This window comes from Macrotis lagotis, chromosome 4, assembly GCF_037893015.1.
Source record: "Macrotis lagotis isolate mMagLag1 chromosome 4, bilby.v1.9.chrom.fasta, whole genome shotgun sequence".
In the NCBI taxonomy this organism is placed as follows: Eukaryota; Metazoa; Chordata; class Mammalia; order Peramelemorphia; family Peramelidae; genus Macrotis; species Macrotis lagotis.
In genome coordinates this window covers 228,400,359-228,421,183 of record NC_133661.1, presented here as the reverse complement: position 1 = coordinate 228,421,183, position 20,825 = coordinate 228,400,359, and the positions used below count along the sequence as shown (strand labels likewise).

The following is a 20,825-nucleotide window of genomic DNA, read 5'->3' as shown; positions in this document are numbered from 1 at the left end:
TGAAAGTAACTTTCAGGGGGGTAGAGTTTGGGGAGAACTTTTGCCCCATTAAATCAGGAGAAACATGAGGGGAAAGACTTGGGAACCAGGTTAAGTGCAAAGCATAGCAACGGTAAACCATCTGGGCCAAATTAATGCAAACAGAATGACTTTACTATATATAAACAACAGGATTTTGCCACATCTAAAGAGCTCCAAACACCTGGATATACCACTCTCTCTAAAGGATGCATTTCTGCCACAAAAAGTTTTCATAAGTTTTTCAGGACTAGAAGAAGAGATCATTCTATCTAATCACTTTTATTTCAACAAACAAGAAGACATTGAAATAACTTGCATAGGGTCAACAGATAATCAGTGGCAATGGGAAGACTAAATCTCATATCTATTAACTCTCAGACTGCTGACTTCAACATTTCCTTCACACCCCAAAATGCATAAGTCCTTAAATTTTTTTGTGTCATGGTCCTCATACGCATTCTGTGGACATCTTCTAAAAGTAATATTTTAAATGCATAAAATAAAACACATTACAAAGGAAATCAAATATATATTGAAATAAAGGATCCCCCCCCATACAAGTTCAAAAATCCCCTTAAATCTATCCACAGAGCCTTTTAAGGATAATTCTATGGTAGCCCTAAAGAAATAAATGCCTTTCAAACTCTCAAAAGATACAGTTTTTTGATCAGGGTCTCAATAGTCCATTAGACAGACTTACTGTTTATAAACAACATGCATTTTGAATAGCATTCTGTTTCAAAGTATCAGGGTTAGATGATGAAGAGGAGAATGAATGTGTATGCTCAATTCTTTATGACATGGGCTCTAAAGGCAAAACTGACTTTTCTTTCTCTTTTCAAGGTGCTAACAGATTCATAAGATGTGTGAGCTAGAAAGATGGCTTAGAAAGATCATTTAGTCCAAATAACCCCCTTTGCTAAGAGTACACAGCTAGTAATAGGGATGAGGTTAGAATCCATATCTCCTAGCTCCCAGTACAGCATCATTCCAGTGAAGCTATGGGGCCATTCTTATGATGCAATGCCAAAATTTTAATTGTTTTGTCTCAAAAATAACTTTTTAAAAAAGTTTCCATACCTCTCAGACTAATAAATGCATGGAACTAAATTTATATAGAATGAGATAGATCCCTCAATCAACAAGCAATTACACTTACAGAAAAAGGAAATAAGCTAGGAACTGGGTTACATGTTTTTCAAATATTATTTTATTCAATTCTCACAACACTGGGAGAGTAAGCATTATTATTATTACCTCCATTTTACAGAGACGGAAACTAAAGTAAAAATAGATTAAGTGACTTTTCCAGGGTCACCCAGCCAGCATGAAGTTAGTTCTGGATTTGAACTAAGATCTTCTTGACTCTAGACCCAGCAAAATGAGAGAGAGAGAGAGACAGAGAGAGAAAACAGCAAATAAGTGTTTTGGCTCTCAAGGAGCTTATGTAGCTAACTATTTTCAAAATATATACAAGGTAATTTTGATGAGAAGGCATTGGCAACAAGGAAGAAAAGGAAATCAGGAGAGATTCTTATGTACCCAGGCTACAAAGTCCTAAATTTCACTTTAAACCTAGCTGCAAATTTTCCTTTAGACAAATTAAAAAAAGGGGGACAGAAATAGCTAGGCAGTGTTTGAAGCAGCATTCAAGGCTTCATTCAAAGTACAAGGCAAATATAAAGATACCATTCCAATGTGCAATTTTAGTTCTATGTGTGAAGTAAAATTCTTTGGATATAAAAAATGAGTTTATGTGAAGAGCACGAATCTTTTAACAAGAAAAAGAACTATGGTCTGCGTGGCTAGGTGTCGCAGTGGATAGAGCACTGGCCCTGGAGTCAGAAGTACCTGAGTTCAAATCTGATCTCAAACATTTAATAATTGCCTAGCTGTGTGACCTTGGGCAAGTCACTTAACCCCACTGCCCTGAAAAAAAAAACAAACAAAAATTGTAACGAAAGAACTATGGGTCAACATTCTGCTTTTTCTGTACTAATTTCTGGTTGAAATCCTATGCATCCGAAAGTGGCCCCTAGTAAATCCCAGGATAATCAAGAGAGAAAAAAAGTAAATAAAAAGGGTTAAAGTCTCCAAAAGTCTTTGCTTTCTTCTCATGGCATCACACATGTTGGCCATAGACACCTAAACTACAAAGCTACCTGGAAGCCTATCAAAAAACATGTCAATACAAGGACAAAATAGATAAAAAGGTAAAAACCAAGACAGTGAAGGATTAATGTTTTCAAGTCTTTAAAATAAACACTTATTCACCGGTTGGTATCTGAACTTGTTCTGAAAAGGGCACCAAGGTAAACCTGACTGAGAAACTGGGGAGGGGGGAGGCAGAGTTTAGCTTCTCTCAGTGTTATTTGTATATATGGACATAACACCAATAAACAGTTGCCTTCAATTTGCAAAGATAATAAATAATTCTCCAAAACCTTCTCTCTCATGCTTTAGAAATTTAAGTTTCAGAACAGGCCACTTGCTGGGTTACTTTTATGTTCATGTACAAGATGTCAAACATACAGACACATACATGTGGCAACTTGCAAGACATTTCCCAACAGGCTGAAAAGCTTGCTGAAAGTTACTTAATTAATGATGAGATGCACTGTTTTTGAATGAGGTAGGGGTGGGAGGGTAGGGGTGAGGAGAACATTCTTCTTAGTGGTTCTGCTTTTAGAAGGATATTACATGACCTTTTTCACTTTCTGCCTGCTTTAAACAATCCCAAGATTGGAGTGCTGGGGCTTATAATGGGTAAGTTTTTTTTTGTTTTTTTTTTTACTAATGAAGTCCATACTTCAATCACAGTGCACTTGCTAAAGTCAACAACTGCCCAAGTCTCCAGACTTTCAAATGCCACAATGTCTCAGGCCAGTATGAGACTGACCTAGTATAGCAAGCCAACCAAGCCAAAGTACAGTCCTCAAAACCTGAGGGCAACTGGAATAAGGGTCCTGATTCTCTATCACTTTGTGCAAATCTAGTCCTTAGGTCTACATTGAAGCAGAGAATTAATTAAAAGAGGGGTGGGAGGTAGTGGAGGCCTGGAGTCAGGAAGAACTGAGGTGAATCTGATTTCAGACATTTACACCAGCTTTGTGACCCTAGGCAAGTCACTTAACTGTATTTGCCTCAGTTTCCTCATCTGTTAAATGACCTGGAGAAAGAAATCGCAAACTGCTCCTTTGCCAAGAAATCTGCAAATGGGGGTCACACTTTAGACAAATTTCTTCTGCCACAGAGATCAAAGGTTTAGTCCCTCAATGCCCAAATCCTGCTCTGTCTCTCCTCTGTTCAGCTTTTTAAAATCTTGAACATCAGGGGCGTCTAGGTGGCCCAGTGGCTAGAGCACTGGCCCTGGAGTCAGGAGTACCTAAGTTCAAATCCGACCTCAGACACTTAATAATTACCTAGCTATGTGTGGCCTTGGGCAAGCCACTTAACCCCATTGTCTAGCAAAAACTAAAAAAAAAAAATCTTGAACATGAACTCCAAGTGAGCTGGGTTTTATAAATCTAAGAAACAGATGGAAAACCATTGCTCCTTCCATTTCCCCATGAAGTTTTATTCCACTCAGGGCATGAGTAGTTTCCTCAGCTTCCTGATTCTATTTTAAATAGAAGAACACTCTCCCAGATAGAAGCTAAGGCCCAAATTCTACATAGCAGCTGACCCCCATACAATAGCTATCATTGAAACTAAACTGAAATTTCAAAAGGGGATTGGGGTTGAGGCAGGGAGGGAGGGAGGAGCAATTGACTGTAAACAGCAATGACATCAATGTCAGATCCCCATTCAGTTTTTCATGTCAATATTGATATTGCAAGTATTATACCTATTATCCTTGAGAGATCACATAAATGATGAAAAAACAAGTAACTCTTCTTTATATAACTTAAAAAAAAACCCTCATGAGTAATCCCAGAATACAATTCCACCAGTAGTTTCACACAAAGTAGCCACAAGTTGCCAACCACTTATTACACAAGTAGTTACAGAAAGTAATCTATGTACAATTTTTGGTTTTATATTAGAGGGGCACTCCAAAATATCCAACCAAAGTTCAATACCCATTTTTACTACAATATTAAAGTGGCTCCCCCTTTCTCTAGTTTAACAATGCAGAGAATCTACAAAGCTCTCTGTATGCACTCTTCATTGATTAACTAGCTTGCAAAGCAAACTTCATATGCTTAGTGAGTACACATGAAATCTTCCCTCATCTCTCTAAAACCCAAGCATCTCTAACCTATACCAAAACTTTAGGGGAAAGGTCAAGACTGAAAATAATAGCATGCATGTCATTCATATAATGGTGGTGTAGAAGTACAACCACAACCAGTAGTCTCAGTAATGATATCTAAAATCCATGTTAGACTAAATATGCATAAGGATTCCAATTTTAGAGGGCAAGGGAGGAAGAATTCTTCTGGATGTCTACACAATGTGTTAAAGTCATAATCGGCCATCCTAAAGACTACTTTTTTTTTTTGGCATGATGAACTTGCACTCCCTTAAAAGGAAATCTTCAAAAGGATGTTCTTTTTTTCCCCCCTTTAGCAGAGAAGGTTAAAAGAAAATTAGCAAAGGCAGCAATAGAATTATAGGCATCATTTCCAGACCCTGAAAGACTTACCTGGCTTCGGTCTTTATCCACTTTCTTAAAACACTTATTCAATGACAAATTATGTCTCACTGAGTTTTTCCACCCTGTGGGTGCATTTGCAAAATATGGAAAGTGTTCTAAGATCCAGTTGTATATATCCTTTACTGGTAGTCGCTTAGTTGGAGAGTCTTCAATGGCCATAAATATGAGGCAGCTAAAAGAATAAGGAGGTTTACAGTTGGGGTTCTGCCTGGCATCATAGGGCATGTCAGAGTGAGCAGGAGATGGGGGTGTATCATCGTCGATGTCCTGAACAGGGCTGACACTCCTCAGGACTGAATCCCCAAAGCTTTTCAGCAAGTTCTTACTCTCATGCAACCAGTTCAAGTTAGTGAGCTCTTCATCTTCCATTGCCCCTTTTTCTAATCGGATGGCAGGCAAGGCAAAGTCGAGGTCATCTTCATCGTGAAGGGATTTGGACAAATCGCTATTTCTGTAACACTGACTCAGGCCACTGGAAACACTAATTCCTGAGCCCTCTGGCTTCTTACTGGGAGGCATGACTGGACCCATTTAGGTGGAGGCTCCTAGCAAAGTAAATTTGAGAAAGAAAAGATTAGCTGGTAAACTTAAGAAAATGTACAAAACAAGCTTCCTTCCTTCCCTCCCTTTTCCCCGGACCTCCACCCAATTCTCCCCTAAATGGCTATCTCTTTCCTTCTTTGCTCTCACTAATCTACACTTAGGAAAGCTACAAATGGAATCCTTAGCAATTCAGAGAAGGCACAGATCTTAAATAGGATAGTAACAATGACAATGACATGGGAAATAGTAGAATACTTGTGTTATTACAGTCACACAAATGAACTATTAATGATGAGGTACAAACACAATTAAAAATTTTAAATTTTGCTCAAATCAAAGAAGAATTCTAACACTGTTCCTAGTTCTCTAATGAAACCAAAAGTGACCTCCCCTGCCCTCCACCTTGAAATTATTATTTTTACTGCCAAGTTTTTACCATCTCCAGGAGATAGAAAGAACAACTAATATTTCTCTGGAGCCATAGAATTTACAATGTATTTTCTCATGATCCTATGAAGTAGGAAGTAAAGTATTTTTTTCCGAATGAAAAAACTGAATTGAAAACGATTTGCCAGACATCCACGATAATAAGTGACTGGGGCAGAAATCTACAAGTCCTGAAACTAAGTCAAAGACAATTCAATAATGATGATCTCCTATGTGTCTTTGATATCAATATTTCTTTGTGACTATCATCCCCCAAATCCCACAACAAATACTTTTGGGGGAAAGCAAATTATTATTTAACAGTTATATGCATCATATTGTATACATACATCACTCTGCTTTCAAATATGTGTTCCTATATTTACATGTACATATATGTAAAAATACATATATTCCTATCCATATTTATGGGTATGTACATGTGGAATAAAACTTAAGGTCAGTTGTTTCAGATTAAGTTCAGCTGTTCCCATTTTGAATGCATCAGGACTAATTTGTGATTAAACTACATTGCCAGAAAGGCACATCAATTTAAGTGCTTTCTAGAGTTTCTCTCCCTCTTTCCCCAGCACATCTCCTATTCATAAGTAACAAAATCTGTAATTTTAACAATAGCTGTATAGGAGCAAGAAATTGGGGGGGGGGGGAGGCAAGTAACTTCAGGAATGTATGAAAGGCAATCAGAACCCATAGGTTGAAGATAGAAGGAATACCAATACATGTATTGCTACACAATTATATTTCCCTACTTTTATCAGTGACCTAGAACAAGAAGCATATGATAAAATGGCAACTAAAAAAATACATGAGGGAGTGGCAAACAGTAGCCAATGGAATGACCTATACCCATAGAAAGTTTAGTTAACTTTCAAAAACCTACATGAGTTTTGAAACACAGCAGAAATTATGCAAAAGAGCAGTTGGATGCTCTGTGGATGTGGTTCCTTACAAGGGGGAAAGCGGGGGGAGACTCAAACCATACATTTTTGCAAGGAGCTAAGACCCACAAAATGCCAAGGTCCATCAAAAGAACAGTAAAATTGTCTCTAAGAGTCTTGCCACTCAAAGGACAATAGAATTTGAATCTGGAGAGACCTTAGCAGTCACAGAACTCAGCCTCCTCATTTATAAATGAAGAAACCTGAGAGGGGGAAGTGACTTATTTGAGTACATACTCACAAGCAAGTAAATAGCAGAGTTAGGATACAAATCTAGTTCTTCTGACTCAATCTTGACCTAAGGATTCCTCCACTGTGGCAATATGTATCTATCAAGTCCTTGCTGATTTTTTCCAAAGCCAGAAGGGATCTCCTCCTCATCTCTTAACCCTTGGATTCCCTCCTATGGGCTTATTAGAGTTTAAGTTGTATTAGAACTTATCTGTAGAAAAGAGGATAAGGGCCTTGTCTTATTTATATTTGTTTCTCTTCCAGCACATTACATACCCTGGGCCTGTACTACTGGCTACACTGGAGGGGAACACCCTGAATGAGGAAACTCCTTCCACCAAAGTAGGTTCACAGCTTTTTCTACTACTAGTCCCAGAGCTGCCTAAAGCAGTAAGCATTTCAGTCACAACTCAAAGGCTGTACTCGACCCCAAAGTGAAGCACACAGTAAATGCTAAATAAATGTTTACTGACTGACAGACCTCTTTCTACCTTCAAGTCCTGCTCTCATTGCCCGCCAACCTGCTGCCTCCACCAAACATGCATGAGTACACACATAAATATACACATGCGTGCATGTGCATGCACACACGCGCACATGTGCGCACGCACACACACACACACACACACACACACACACACACCTCTGAGGGGTAAGTGTCATGATTAGAACTTTTTACAGTTGAAAAAACTGAGGCACACAGGATCACAAGGCTAGTTACTGTCTGAGGATACACAGCTCTATTCCATCCACTGCTCAATCTAGATGATTCCATAAAGAGTAGGGGGTTTAGTAGCCACTATTTTGAATGAATGAAAAAAAAAGGTAGCTTGAAGAGTACTTTTTCTACTCCAAAAAAAATAGAGCAATCTGTGATTTTGGGCAAGTTCCTTCACTTCTTTGGCTCTCAGTTTCCTCATCTGTAAAATTAAAAATTAGAAGGTGGAAACTGAAATGACCTGTGTCCCTTTTGCAACTTCAAAAGCTGTGACTTTCCTCTCCAAAACAGAAAACATGAGATATACAAAGGTATATTTTATTCCTGCCAAACAGAAGCAACTACAGTGGCCAAGGGAGAGGAGCTGTACTATAACCTGAATTTTTTTTTATAATTGGATCAAATCTGGGCTTCTTTCTCAAAGGTCCTAAGTTCCTATCAAATATCTGAATTTCTACTTTAACTTCCCACTCTTCAAAGGGGAACAAGCTAGACCAACTATTCAAGTTCAAGTCAACTTGAGTTTCAAATGAAAGTTTTATATCTCATGAGCTTCTAAACAGGAAAATTATATCATGGCTGACAGTAAAGTAATTTAATTGCACTGTTGCTATGACAACATGCTGCTCTCTTTCTGTTTAATTTGCTTATTTGTCAGTAGCTTCCCAAAGGAATGAACAAGCTATTCTCCATGTTTTCTTTTGTTTTAAACAAACATTTTCAGAGGCCAGCAATAATAGTTTCTTTCTTTAAACGATACTTCAAAAATAAGTTTAGAAAAATAAAAAGGGGACAGACTCCAATAACCTTGTATTTCTTTGCTTTGTCTATATTCCGACAGCTTTCCTTTTAGCTTCTCCCAACCACCCACCCCAACTACATACCTACAAATCATGCATTTTATAGCAACAGTGTGCAGAGCTCTTGACCTCTAAGTTTGGTTTAAAACACATTTTCCAAAAACCACAGCTGAGGATTTTTCCATTATTCTATTCTAACTGCAACACTAGCCAAATCTTTTTCCTCTCCCTATTGGGGGGTGGGGGTGGGTGGGGAGAGGGAGAAGAGTATGCAGTTAAGCAAATATTTTTTAATCCGCTGCCAATTAGGCTGTTCTACAAGATAAGTCAATAGTTATTCAGTGGTGACCCTTAAAACTTTTCTTTTTGGAATTATATTATACCTCCCTTTGTTTTTTATACCTTTCTTTTTAAAAAAAAAAAAGAGACAAACTGCTTTAGAAGAGCTTGTTTCTTGGCCACTTCTAAAAATTTTTCACAATAACCGGCAGATACAATACAAATTGGAAATCCTCAACAGGTGTTCACTGTGGGTTTTAAAAAGATGAGTTGGGAATAATGATATATATTTCAATAGCAAAGCTAAAAAAGTCCCAGAGTTTGTGGGGCCAGGAGCAATTCCACCCCCCCCCCCAGCTCCTGCGCGCGCACTCTGGCTGCCTTCTACTGTACTTGTCAAAAACATTTGAAGGGGAACAGTGAAGGCAGTGATTGGCTGAACTTAGAGTCAATCAGGCGTGTTGCTAGGAGACCGAAAAACTGCTCTTATTCCCCACACACAGGGCAGTTGCGAGCTCACATACCTTCACTGCTGGTCAGATGTCATAAACGTTTTATTGGCCTTATGGGTTGCATGTCATAAAAATTAATACAGCCCCCAACTTATCATGCACCCGAGGAACCCTGATAGTCAAGAGGGTCCGTGGGTCTGGGTGGCTAGGGAACGTTTCAGGAGACTCACTCCCCCTACCCCATGCCAAGGCTGGACAGTTTTTAAAAAGAAAAGAAAGAAAGCAAAAATCTTTGTTAGGCACATCTCGTTATCTTAGGGTCCGTCTCCTGTGCCCCCTGCCCCCTCCAAGATTCGAGTGTGAATGACCGAGACCCCGGTCCTCTTCACACAATGCCAACTCTCGTCTCTTTTTGAAGGGATTTCGTTCTTTTTCTTTTCTTTCTCTTTCTTTCTTTCTTTCTTTTTTTTTTTCTTTCGGAAATCGAAGCAATAGGAAAACATCCTGTACGTCGGGTCAGGAAACTCTCTAGACCAACCAACTTGGCTCGGCTGGGGTTCTCTTCCTTTACCTACTCGGGCCGAGCCGGCCCCAATCGGAACCCCAGAGCAAACATCCTTTCCCACCCCGCCTCGATGCCCAGTTGCGGAGGGGCGAGAACCACTATCTCCAGCCCATCCCGCTGGGCCCCAGCCTCCCCCCCACCACCACACACCTCCCCAGATCTACCTCCCACCCTGGACGCCCTCCAAGGCTCGAAATAAACTTACCTGGATCCGGCTGGGGGTGGGGTAAGGGCGGGGTGGGGAAGGGGAAGGGGGTGGAGGGTGGGATTAGATTCCACAACTGCCCTTGGGCGTGAGGTTACAAACTTTCATCTGATGGAAGTGAACATCGCTGCCTCCCCGGGCTAACAATGTGCAGCAGGCGGCGGCGGCGGAGGGGGTGGTCGTGGGGAGCAGAAGCGGGAAGAGGAGGAGGAGGAGGAGGAGGAAGGGGAGAGCAGGGGGAGAGCGCGGCATGGGACCTGCTGCAGTCGGCCTCCTTTCTTCCCTGCCCCCCGCCCCCTCCCCGGCCCGGCCGACCTCCCCACTCGAGAGCAGCGGCGCTTGGGGGCCGGGGCTCGCCCGAGAGCGATAAATTGTTTCCACTGCAAACAAAAAAAGGCGACACATGACCAGGAAAGAGGAGGGGGAAGAGGGGAGGGGAGGGGAAAGCGGGAGGGGGAGGGAGCCGGAGAGAGGGAAAACGTGGGCTGGGCCGCCGGCGGCAGCGGGCAGGCAGCGGCCAGAGCCGCAGTGAGGCCGAGCGGGCACCGGCGCAGCGTCCGGCCCGGGGCCGGGGCCGGGGCCGGGGCCGGGGCCGCCTGGGCGGAGGAGGGGGCCGGGGCCGCCTGGGCGGAGGAGGGGGCCGGGGCCGCCTCGGCTCCGGATCCCAGCCCCGCTCCGCTCTGGGACCGCGCACGCCGGCCCTCCGCAGCGGGCTCCGGCCTCGCTGGCCCGGGCCGGCGGGGCTGGGGGCCGGGGCGGGGGCCGGAGCACACTTTCTGCTTCGGGGGGGAGGCCTGGGAGAGCCACGGAGAAACGAGCCTCCGCCGCCGGGCCGGGGGTCTCAGGCGCGGCACAAGTTTGCCCGCCGGCCCCTCAGCGCAGAGCCGCGGGGGGCAGGCAGTGCCCCTCGGATCGGGACGGCACCGCCGGGCTCGGGCTCGGGCTCCGGCGGGTCAGGCGGGTCCTACCCAGTCCTGCTTCCATACATGGTGCAAAGAAGGAATGAAAAGCGGAGTGGCGATGCGGTCCAGGCTGGGGTGCAGGGACAAGTATCCCGCTCCGCCCCAACCTCAGATTCCTCTCCTAACTCCCGGCCCCCCACCCAGGAGGAAGAGCCTGGGCTAAAATTACACCGCTTGGTGCCGCCGCTCGAGCAGACGGCAGGGAGGCAGCCCGGCCCGGCCCGGCCCGGGACGGGACTCGGGGGTCTGGGGAGCCGCTAGCCGGCCGCTCGCTCCCGCAGACTTCTAGGCCAGGCGCGAAAACAAGCCTTATCTCCCGGCGCCGTCCCGCCCACACGGCTGCGGGGGACCACGGCCGCCCCATCTCTTCACAGGGTGCTAGCTCCGGTCCACAGGACCCCTAGTGCAGGGAGGGGGCAGCCCGGCCATTTCACTGACCGGCGGTGGATCGCAAGGCTTCGGTTCTGCTCCCCGCCCCGGTGAACCCGCACAAGTTTTTGAAGGACCAGACAAAACAATGCGCAGTACTGGAATCGAGGAAAGCTCTTACTAACTGCTCATAGACTGGCCAGTCCACCAAAGGGCAGACTGGGGAGGAAAATCTATGACTAAAGGGGACAAGAAATTAGAAGAGTGTGGTAGAAAGAGCCCAGGGGGATCCTGAGACCTTCGCCTTGTGACCCAGGGCAAGACCTTTCTAGGTCTCAGTTTCCTCCTCTGTGAAATGGAAGATTCAATTGAACCATTTTTAAAACTCCCGACTCTCGTGGACCCTAAGAGAATGTTGAGCCTGTTTCTATGTGTTCTGTTTCGGAGCAACATTTTGCCAAGTTGGATGAAGTAGAAGGGATATGACCTTCTTTGCTTTTAAATTTTTCTCATTCCTGAAAAGAAGAAAACCAGCCTTGGAAATCATTCTGTACAAGGCCAGCTACGACTCACTAGGGAAAACAGAATCCTCTCCCATCCATCAGTCTCACGAGGGGTAACTTCAATAAGAAGTCCTCACCCTCAATGGAAACCCAAGGGGAACAGATACCAAAAGGAAGGTGAGGTACATCCAAACAACTCAGGTTTTGTTCAGAGAAGACAAAAACACCACCACCGGCTAGGGAGGGGGAAAGGGAGGAGATTTTGATATGGATCTCAAGTGCAATATAAAAATCTGGGTTTTCCTGGGACCTAGAGAACAATAAGACTACCAAAGAAAGAAAACAAATGTATCCTATTCCTTTGTCATTGCCTTACAAGTCTCTTCAGGAGTTCCTTAAGTGCTGCTACTGTTATAGACCAGGAGTATATCAGCAACCCTTCCTTTCCATACTCCTGAACACCCCCCCCCAAGCTATTGACTGGCTCACTCAAACCAGAGTTTCACATCCTTTTTAATAATTCAAAAGATCAGTGATTTCATCAATGTGGGTATTCCCTCCACAGAGACAGATCATAACCCCATGAAAGTCTTTATGAATTGATGTGTGTGGTTATTCTTTTCATGATAAGCCTCTCAGTAGTTGGTTAGGGTAATCACTGGCCCACACTTTAGAACTCACCAACTTGGGAGGGCCTGCCAGAGCTTATGTTCTACTGGCATTCGGTTAAATTCCATTCAACAAACATTAAGCACCTACCATGTCTGAGGATTCCAAGTAAAAAAGACAATCTCTTCACTCAAAGATAGTGCATTCTAAAGGACAGTAGCCATAGAGAACCACAGATCACCATCATCTACAGTGACGCCTCAGACTAGGATGGGAATAGAACATCTCTTTAAGTCACCATTGAAATACAATACATTACTTTATACCTACTTCTTCCTATATTCTTAGGAATATAAGAGGAAGAATAATGGAGCAGAATAAGCTTTGGGCAGACAGTCAAGAAAGACTTTACTTTGAAACCATGCTTCTAACACTAACTGTAAGGCTTTGGGAAAGTTTGCTTTTTTAAACCTCAGTTTACTTAACTTTAAAATGGGAATGATAATACCACCTGGAAGCTTTTTCTCAGCTCTTAACACAGAGCAGGGCCAAAAGTACAGAGTCAGTATATGTTTGTTGACTGATTGTAAAGCATTATAAAAATGTTAATTATCCTTTAAACTGTTATCGATTGTAAATTTAAAAGAGATGTACAAAGAAATATAAGATACTGCAGGAAAACTGAATATGGACAAGTTAGGAACAACCTCTGTTCCATCATCCATAGAGATAAAAATATCTGTATTACGTACTTCACAAATGAAATAACAAGCAAAATATTTATGAATCTTTAAGCACCTTATATCAACTATCTTCTGCCCTTAGTTAAAATCCCACTGCCCCTTCTTCATTTATTTACCTTTAAGGTAGAAACACATCACATAAGATTTCCTTTGGCTGACTTCTGGTTGCTTCCACTGCCCTTTCTAGATCTGTCTAGACATTAAGAGTTTCCAGAGCTAAAATAAGAAAGGAAAGTTACCTTGGGCGGGAACTTTTCTTCATCAAGTTTCTCTGATAATGGTCTCCCTTCTAAAGCATTATAAGGAACTGATTTAAATTTCTAAGAGTCACTGTCTGACTGATAACTGAACAAAGGGTATGAGTTTTCAAATGAAATCCAAGCTATCAAACCTGGAATAAAAAGTTCTCCAAATCACTAATAATCAGAGAAAGGTACATTTAAAGCAGCTCTTGAGATTCTAACCATCACCATTATGCTAGTAAAAATGATTTTAAAAAAGGAAAATAACAAATGTTAGAGGTTGAGAGAAAACAAATTTATTAAAGCATGTTGGAGTTGGGAATCAGTCTAGTCCTGGAAAGCAATGTTATATTATGTCCCAAAAGTCTCTAACTGGTTCATTCCCTTTGACCTAGTAATAATTAGTCCTAAACTCCAATGAATTCAAAGAGAAAAGGAAAGGACCAATATATACAAAAGGACTAATATATATATATATATATATAAAATGTGTATTTGTGTGTGTGTATATACACACACAAAAAAAACCAGGGCTCTATTTTTTGAGTGATAGCAATGAACTAGAAACTGGGGGGAGACACTTGAAATGTTTGAACAAATTATGATTTAATAAACTCAAGAGAATCTTATTTTAAGAAATGGTGATAAGAGCACATACAAAGAAATCTAGAAAGGTTTGTATGTACTGATGCAGAGTAAAGTGAGTAGAATCAGACGAACACGTTATACAGGGACCACACCTTAAAGACAACAATTTTTAGACTTAAGAACTCAGATAAGTACAATGACCAAGCACAGTTCCAGAAGGCCAATAATGATAAAGTTGGCTACCTACCTGTTGACCAATAAAAGACTCTATATACAGAATGAGAATTTAGACATGATCAATAAAGAATGTGTTTATGTGTGTATATACACACACACAAAATAAATGCTTGTTACTTGAAAAGTTTAAAAATAATTTCTTGGGTACAGAGTTTATTAGAGGGGAAGCTAGGTGCTTCAGTGAATAGAGCACCAGCCCTGGAATCAGGAGGACCTGAGTTCAAATCAGAGCTCCGACACTTAATAATTATCTACCTGTGTGACCTTTTTGCAAATCACTTAGCCCTACTGCCTTGCAAAAACCATAAATATATTTTTTAAAGAGTTTATTAGAGCCTGAAATAGCCCCATGGAATTTCTCTGACTCAATGAATATATTTATTAGTTATTTTCCTTAAGCATGTCCACCCATGTTACCCTTCTAACTCAGTAAACTCTAGTGCTTCCCTTTTACCTTGAGAATTAAACTCCTGTTTGATATTTAAAGAACTTCAAAAACTTTGTTCCAACTGACTTTTCAAATCTTATGACACGTTAATTATCTTCTCACTTCTCTGTTTCAGCATAACACTCGAGGTCTAAGCACTAGCAATCCCCCATGCCTGGACTCCACTTCTTCTATAAAGAGTCTTTCCTGATTTTTCTATTATCAGTATCATTCTTAGTACCATTCTTCATTGAAGCTCTTTCATATACATGTATGTACATGTTACCTCCATTGATTTCTCCTTTTGCCATACTGCAATCTCTTAGCTGAGAACTTGTCACTTTTTCATTTACGTTTCTAACACCTAGCTAGGGTCTAGCACACAGTACACTCTTAATAAATCCTTGTTGATAGATCAAAATCCATTAATTGTAAGACATTGTGCCAGGCTGGAAAAAGTAGAGAACAAAAACTGACAGTCCCTGACCACAAGAACCCTTCTACTAAGATGAAATGTGTGTTCATAAGTAAGGTAATTTAAGGAAGAAAAAGAACACTAACAGATTGGTGGGATGGAGAGGAATGAAATCAGCAAACACTTCTTAGAGGAGGTAGCCCTCAAATAGAACTTCAGAGAGAATTAATACTGACAGAAATGAGGAGAAAGGACATTCTAGGCATGGAGGATAGTCACTTCTAACTCAAATTGCCATTTCTCACATCATAATTTTGCTTTGTGATATTTTAATTCTCCATTCCCTATCTTACTTCTCTTTTTATTTGCTCATTCATCATTTATTGAAGGCCTGCTGGATAATTCTCCTAGACTGTAAGTCGCAGAGAAGATGCTGACTTGCTTAAGCAAAAGAAATTTCCTCATATAGTTCATGATGATCAATAATATCACAGGTCTAGCTCCACAGCAGTTATATAGCACAGTAGAAAGAACACTAGGCCAAAAGTATTAACTAGCTGTGTGTGACCCTGGGCAAGTCACTTAAACTTTGCCTCAGTTTCCTTAACTGTGTAATAATAGCACTTATCTCAGGGTTAAGATTGAGATAAATTTACAAAATATTTACCATAGTGCCAAGTTTACAGTGGGCACTAGAAAAATGCTTATTCCTTTTCCTTGTCCCTATCTGAAGAAGACATTGCAGATTCTGTTGGGGAAACAGAGATGAATAATACCTGTTTAACAAGGGTTTATCTACAATCATAGATGATGGAGGATATAAAATCAAAAATGAGAGTATCCCTCCTCTCAAAGAATTTACATTCTACTGGGGAAAAGTATTATGGACACAGATAAATAAATACAGAAAAATCTAGGAGTAAAGTGTAAACATAACTGCTAGAAGAACCAGAAATATCTTCCATAAACAACAGGGAGCTATTGAGTGTTTTTGAGCAGGTAAGTGGCATACTCAGGGCTTTTTCATTAGGAAGATTAATCTATCAAGGGATGAACTGAAAGATCTGAAGACATTAGAGGTAGAAAGACCCATTTGGACATAATGAAAGCTTGAATTAGATGGGAGCACTGGGAGTGTTAATGAAAGAAACCAATTTAAGGATCACATCAAAAAGTCAAGATTGAGAGATTATCAATGCCTGCTGGAGTTAGGAAACCAAAGTTTGCTTTCTTTGTTGTGTGTAGTATGGAAAGAGTAAAGAAAACAGTGTAATACTGTATAATTAGTAAAATTTAATCTCACTGGACATCTGTTATAATAATTATATTTAAACAATAATCATTCTAGATATACTAGAGAAATTTTGGTACTTTCTTAGTTCTCCAGATTTTTCATTCTGGTGCATAATTTGCATAATCAAGAGGGTAGGCAATGGGAAGTCCTTGTGAAATGACAAGTTCCCTAGATGGAACAGAAGCCACATACAAATTATATATGAGAAAAATAGGGTCGTGACTAGTGAAGTGTGAAAAAGAGATGATACATTTTCCTTCATTAGGTAAAATGAAATAACTAAGACCAAACTGTATCAAGAATTCTTGCTGGAGGCAAAATGAAAACACTGAACTTACAAACTCTTTTTTTTAAAACATAAAGAGAAGAGTGTAGATTTTTGACTTCTTTTCCTTATACTCAATGATCCAGTGACATAGACCTACCTTTGTTCTATTGTTGTTCACTTGTTTCAGTCATGTCTGACTCTATGTGACCCCATTTGGGGTTTTCTTGGCAAAGTTACTGTAGTAGTATAACATTTCCTTCTCTGTTTTATAGATGTAGAATTGAGGCAATTTATATTAAGTGACTTACCCAGTATCACACAGCTAGTAAGTGTCTGAGAGCCAGAACTCATGAAGATGAATCTTCTTGCCACCAAACCCCAGTGCTCTATCCATTGTGTCACCTAGCTGCCCCTTGGCCTACTTGCTACTCTTCAAACACAAAACTCCATATCTTTTTACCAACTATATAACTTGTCTAGAACGCTCTCCTCTTGACAAGTGTCTCCAGGTTCTCATAACTTCCTTCAAAACTTAGGCAAAATGTCTTTCTATTCTAGTTATTTCCCTCCTCCTTCCTTTCCCTATTAGATTATCTCCAATTTATTAAATTTTTCTTTTTCTTTTGCACTATGAGTGTGCCAATTCATTTATTGGCAGGTTATCTCCTTCATTAAAAAGTGAGCTCCTCAAGAACACAGATCATCTTGTTTTTGTATCCCTTGATCTGGAGTACACAGTGAGCCTTAATTCTCTGTTGATTGGTAGATTAAATCCAGATTCCAGATGCAGGAATACCATTTTATCAATAAGTAATTAATGAATATCTACTGTGGACTCACAGAGTCTAAGTGCTGTTATAAAGATGGTAGAAAATCATGATGGATTCAGAGAAGTCAGATATGGCTTCCCTGGCTAAATGGAAAGGAAGAGAATTGCCAGAAATATTGGTGAATATTATGCAATAGAACTGTCTGATCACTGTGAGCAAGAATGATCACTGTGAGCAAGAACTGTTTTTACTTTTATCTTTATTTTCCTGAGTACTTAGTACAGTAAGTACTTCATTAAAGTTTGTTGAATTAAATGAATGAATCAGTTCAGGCTACATTACAGTTCTATTCCATCTTAAAAATGGCAGACTTACACTTGAATTTCAGGTCTTCTTAAGGGAAGCTTACTGGTTCATTTTAAGCATTCCTCATATTCTCAGGTACTGTACTCATGAAACAATTTGCAAAAATTCCACAGAATCAGTGCAGACAGCTTATGGGAAAATAAGTATTCTTGCAGAGCTTTTTACAAAAGGCTTAAAAAAATCCTTATCAATCAGTGGGGACAAAATTACACCTTTCTCAAAGTGTTGGTGTTTTGAGTAAACTGGAGAGCTGTTTAGTATAATAAACACTGTATTTCCCATTAGGGATTCTATTGTACTGATATGAACAGGCTTACAGTATTTATGATATTAATACCAAATTTTCCATAAATTCCCATGAGTCCAAATATAAGGTGAATCCTCCTTGAATTAAATTATTTTAACTATTTTGTGGTGTTTTTTTTTTAAATGTGAGCCTTCTATCTCCATGCTAGTCTATACATATCTGGTTTCCCTCACACCCAAACATAATGGAATTATTCTGTCATGCAAATTTGATACTCATTTTCAGAGAATTCATCCCAAATGATCACATGGACTCTTTGTACCTGATTTGTGGGAGAGTATTCTGAGGTTGTATTGTCTGATCAGACAGGGTTGGATCCAGTGTATTTTGTCTCTAACGTAGTGATGTCATTTTGGTCCTCTTCAGGAAAGAAGGACTACAACCAACCAATTCTGTCAGGCTAAGATTCTATGTGTATAATGTTGTTCTCTATACCTGCCTACCCTCCTGGTTATACTGACCTGCAAGTTGAAAACAGGAAGAACCTACTAGAATAACAGCAGACATTTCAATAACTGAGAGCTCCTCCTATTTCTATAAAGGCTTATGGTTTACAAAAGCCTTCTTTGCAACATCCTTATGTATTAAGTCATATATGATAATATTTAGATGGTGATAACCCCATGTCAGCTATTATAACATGCTAATCACTTTACAAACATCTCATTTGATCCTCATAACAATTTAGGAAATACGAACTGTTATCCCCATTTTAGAACTGAGGAAACTGATGAAAACAAAGCTAAAGTGATTTGCCCATTTAAGTTACTTAAATAAGTAATTGAGTTCAGATTTGGCTCAGGTCTTCCTGGCAAGACTAGCACTCTACTCACTCACTGATCCACCTAGCTACCTAATCTCAATAGGTGGTAGAAACATCTCCATTTCCCAAAAAAGGACACTAAGTCTCAGTTAAGTCACTGATAATATAGATGGACCTTAAAGGGCACATGCAGGGGAGTAAAAGGCTGAAATAGTAGAAAAACTATGGTCAGATTATAAAGCGTTTTAAATATCAAAAATGGAAACTTGTTATCTCAGAGGTATTGGAAAGTTACTGAGGTTTTGTAGGCAATGAAATAACATGGTCAGACCTATGTTTTAAAAATATCAACTTAGGAGCTATATAGAAAATGGATTGAGGAGGGGCTGAGTAAACTGGGGGTGGGGCAGAAAAGGTGATGATGGAATTAACCAGGGCAAATGCCATGAACTTGGAAGATTCTGAGGAGGAAAACACTGATGAGACTTGTGAAGGGACTGAATATATAGGATGAATGAGAGTGAAGAGTCAAAAGTGACTGTTTGAGAACTGGGTAACCAGAAGTGAGAGGGTATCTAAGAAAAGGCAGTACTTCAATTTGACCCATGCAGAGTTTGAGGTTGTGGTAAAGTTCATTTACTAATTGTGTGACCTTTGCCTCAGTTTCCTGATCTGTAAAATGACCTGGAGAAAAAATACCATTCCGGTATTTTTGCCAAGAAAAACCTAAATGGGGTCAAAATGAGCCAGAAACAAACAAATACTGAACAGCAATGACATGGGTTATTCTGGTGAATACATCTAGTAGGTGATTGGAAATGCAGAACTGAAGCTCTAAAAAAAAATGAGGGCTTGATATGAAAATCTGAGAGTCATCTACACAGAAAGAACCTTTGAACCCACAGGAGTTGATAAGATCACTAAGAGAAAGAAAGAGGCATCAGATAATCAGATCTCTAGAACTTGAAGAGTACTTAGTAGTCATCTAGTTGAACTACTGATTTACAGGTAAAGAAACTGAGAGGCAGAATGGTTAAATACCTTCCTTGCCCTGCAGCCCACAGCTACAGAACTGTAAATCAATTTCTGGAGTCCATAATCAGGGCTTGCTTCTCCAAGCAAAGTAAAGAAGGAATGGAGAAGGGCCCAGGACAGATTTAAATCTGTGAACCTAAAGTAAATTAGTTACTTGAAAAGAAATATCAGAATTTTTTTTCTTCCAATTCAGTATTTTTAGTTCATCTTCTGTTTAATAAGGTAGGTTGTCTTCACTGTAATCAAAACAATGGAAAGAGCAGAAGGATACATACAAAAGTTAAGTGATGTTAAAAATAAAATAAACAATAAATAATTCTTATAAGAACAACAAAAATAAAAAGGGGGAAAATTAGATTCCAAGTGCCAATCTTTATTTCCTTGAGGGCAGAGACTTTGACATATATACTTCTCTTGTTCTCAATCTTTGCCTTATGCAAAGAGGCCCATCAAGAAATATTTGTTGACTGACTGCTTCATCCAACAAAAATTATAACCCTTTTGGAAAGTCTTCCTTCAAAACCTTTTTAATCTATGTAAATTCATAGCCTGTCATAGGGAAAGAAATCAAACATCTTTTTTCCCTTTTCCAAGTTTTCAAGAGGTTTTATTGCCTTTTTCAGTAAGTACACCAAGTCCCCGAGTCTCCTGGGTCTCCTCTGTAAGCGAGCCTGCCAAAGTGTTAACAATGCCAAAAAACAAACTTCTCTCACTTTATTTTCTTTTTAGGGGAGTAAGAGAAAATAGTCAAACCTTACAAGCAAAAACTTCCCTCTGGAGCAAAGTAAAAGCTCTAACTCTGATGAACTTTTTGGAAAACAGTAACAAATTTTGAGTTCATTTGGTCTGTATTATTCCCTGCTGGGCTGAAAGGCATAACGAATATCCACCTAAATCATTCCATCAGTAACTTGTGATGAATTACAAGAGAAGTGATAGGCCCTAACGCAGAAAAATTAAAGGAAAACTAACTGTCCTCTTCCAGACTGGTGAAAGTTCACCAAGACTTTTCTTCAGACTGAAATTCTCTTACATGATAAACATTTCAGGGGAAACCCCGCCCCAAGA

At 40.2% G+C, this 20,825-nt stretch overlaps 1 protein-coding gene and 1 long non-coding RNA gene across 12 annotated transcripts in view; one reads left to right on the top strand and one right to left on the bottom strand.

The window, feature by feature from the left end:
• FOXN3 (forkhead box N3) overlaps window positions 1-20,825 on the bottom strand; it is a 487,407-nt gene that overhangs the window by 273,984 nt on the left and 192,598 nt on the right. For 9 of the 10 annotated variants that reach the window (XM_074235544.1, XM_074235538.1, XM_074235536.1 and 6 more), the window contains one exon: window positions 4,670-5,226. In XM_074235544.1, the coding sequence (XP_074091645.1) occupies window positions 4,670-5,212 (543 nt within the window). In that variant the 5' untranslated portion in view covers window positions 5,213-5,226. Of the gene's footprint in view, window positions 1-4,669; window positions 5,227-9,859; window positions 10,143-20,825 lie in introns of those variants that run through there. The other variant, XM_074235543.1, reaches the window with a different exon arrangement.
• Window positions 1-20,825, top strand: part of LOC141522260 (uncharacterized) — an 85,953-nt gene that overhangs the window by 56,295 nt on the left and 8,833 nt on the right. Inside the window, exon 3 of one of the 2 annotated variants that reach the window (XR_012478173.1) lies at window positions 7,105-7,182. This is a non-coding gene — a long non-coding RNA (uncharacterized LOC141522260). Of the gene's footprint in view, window positions 1-7,104; window positions 8,606-20,825 lie in introns of those variants that run through there. The other variant, XR_012478172.1, reaches the window with a different exon arrangement.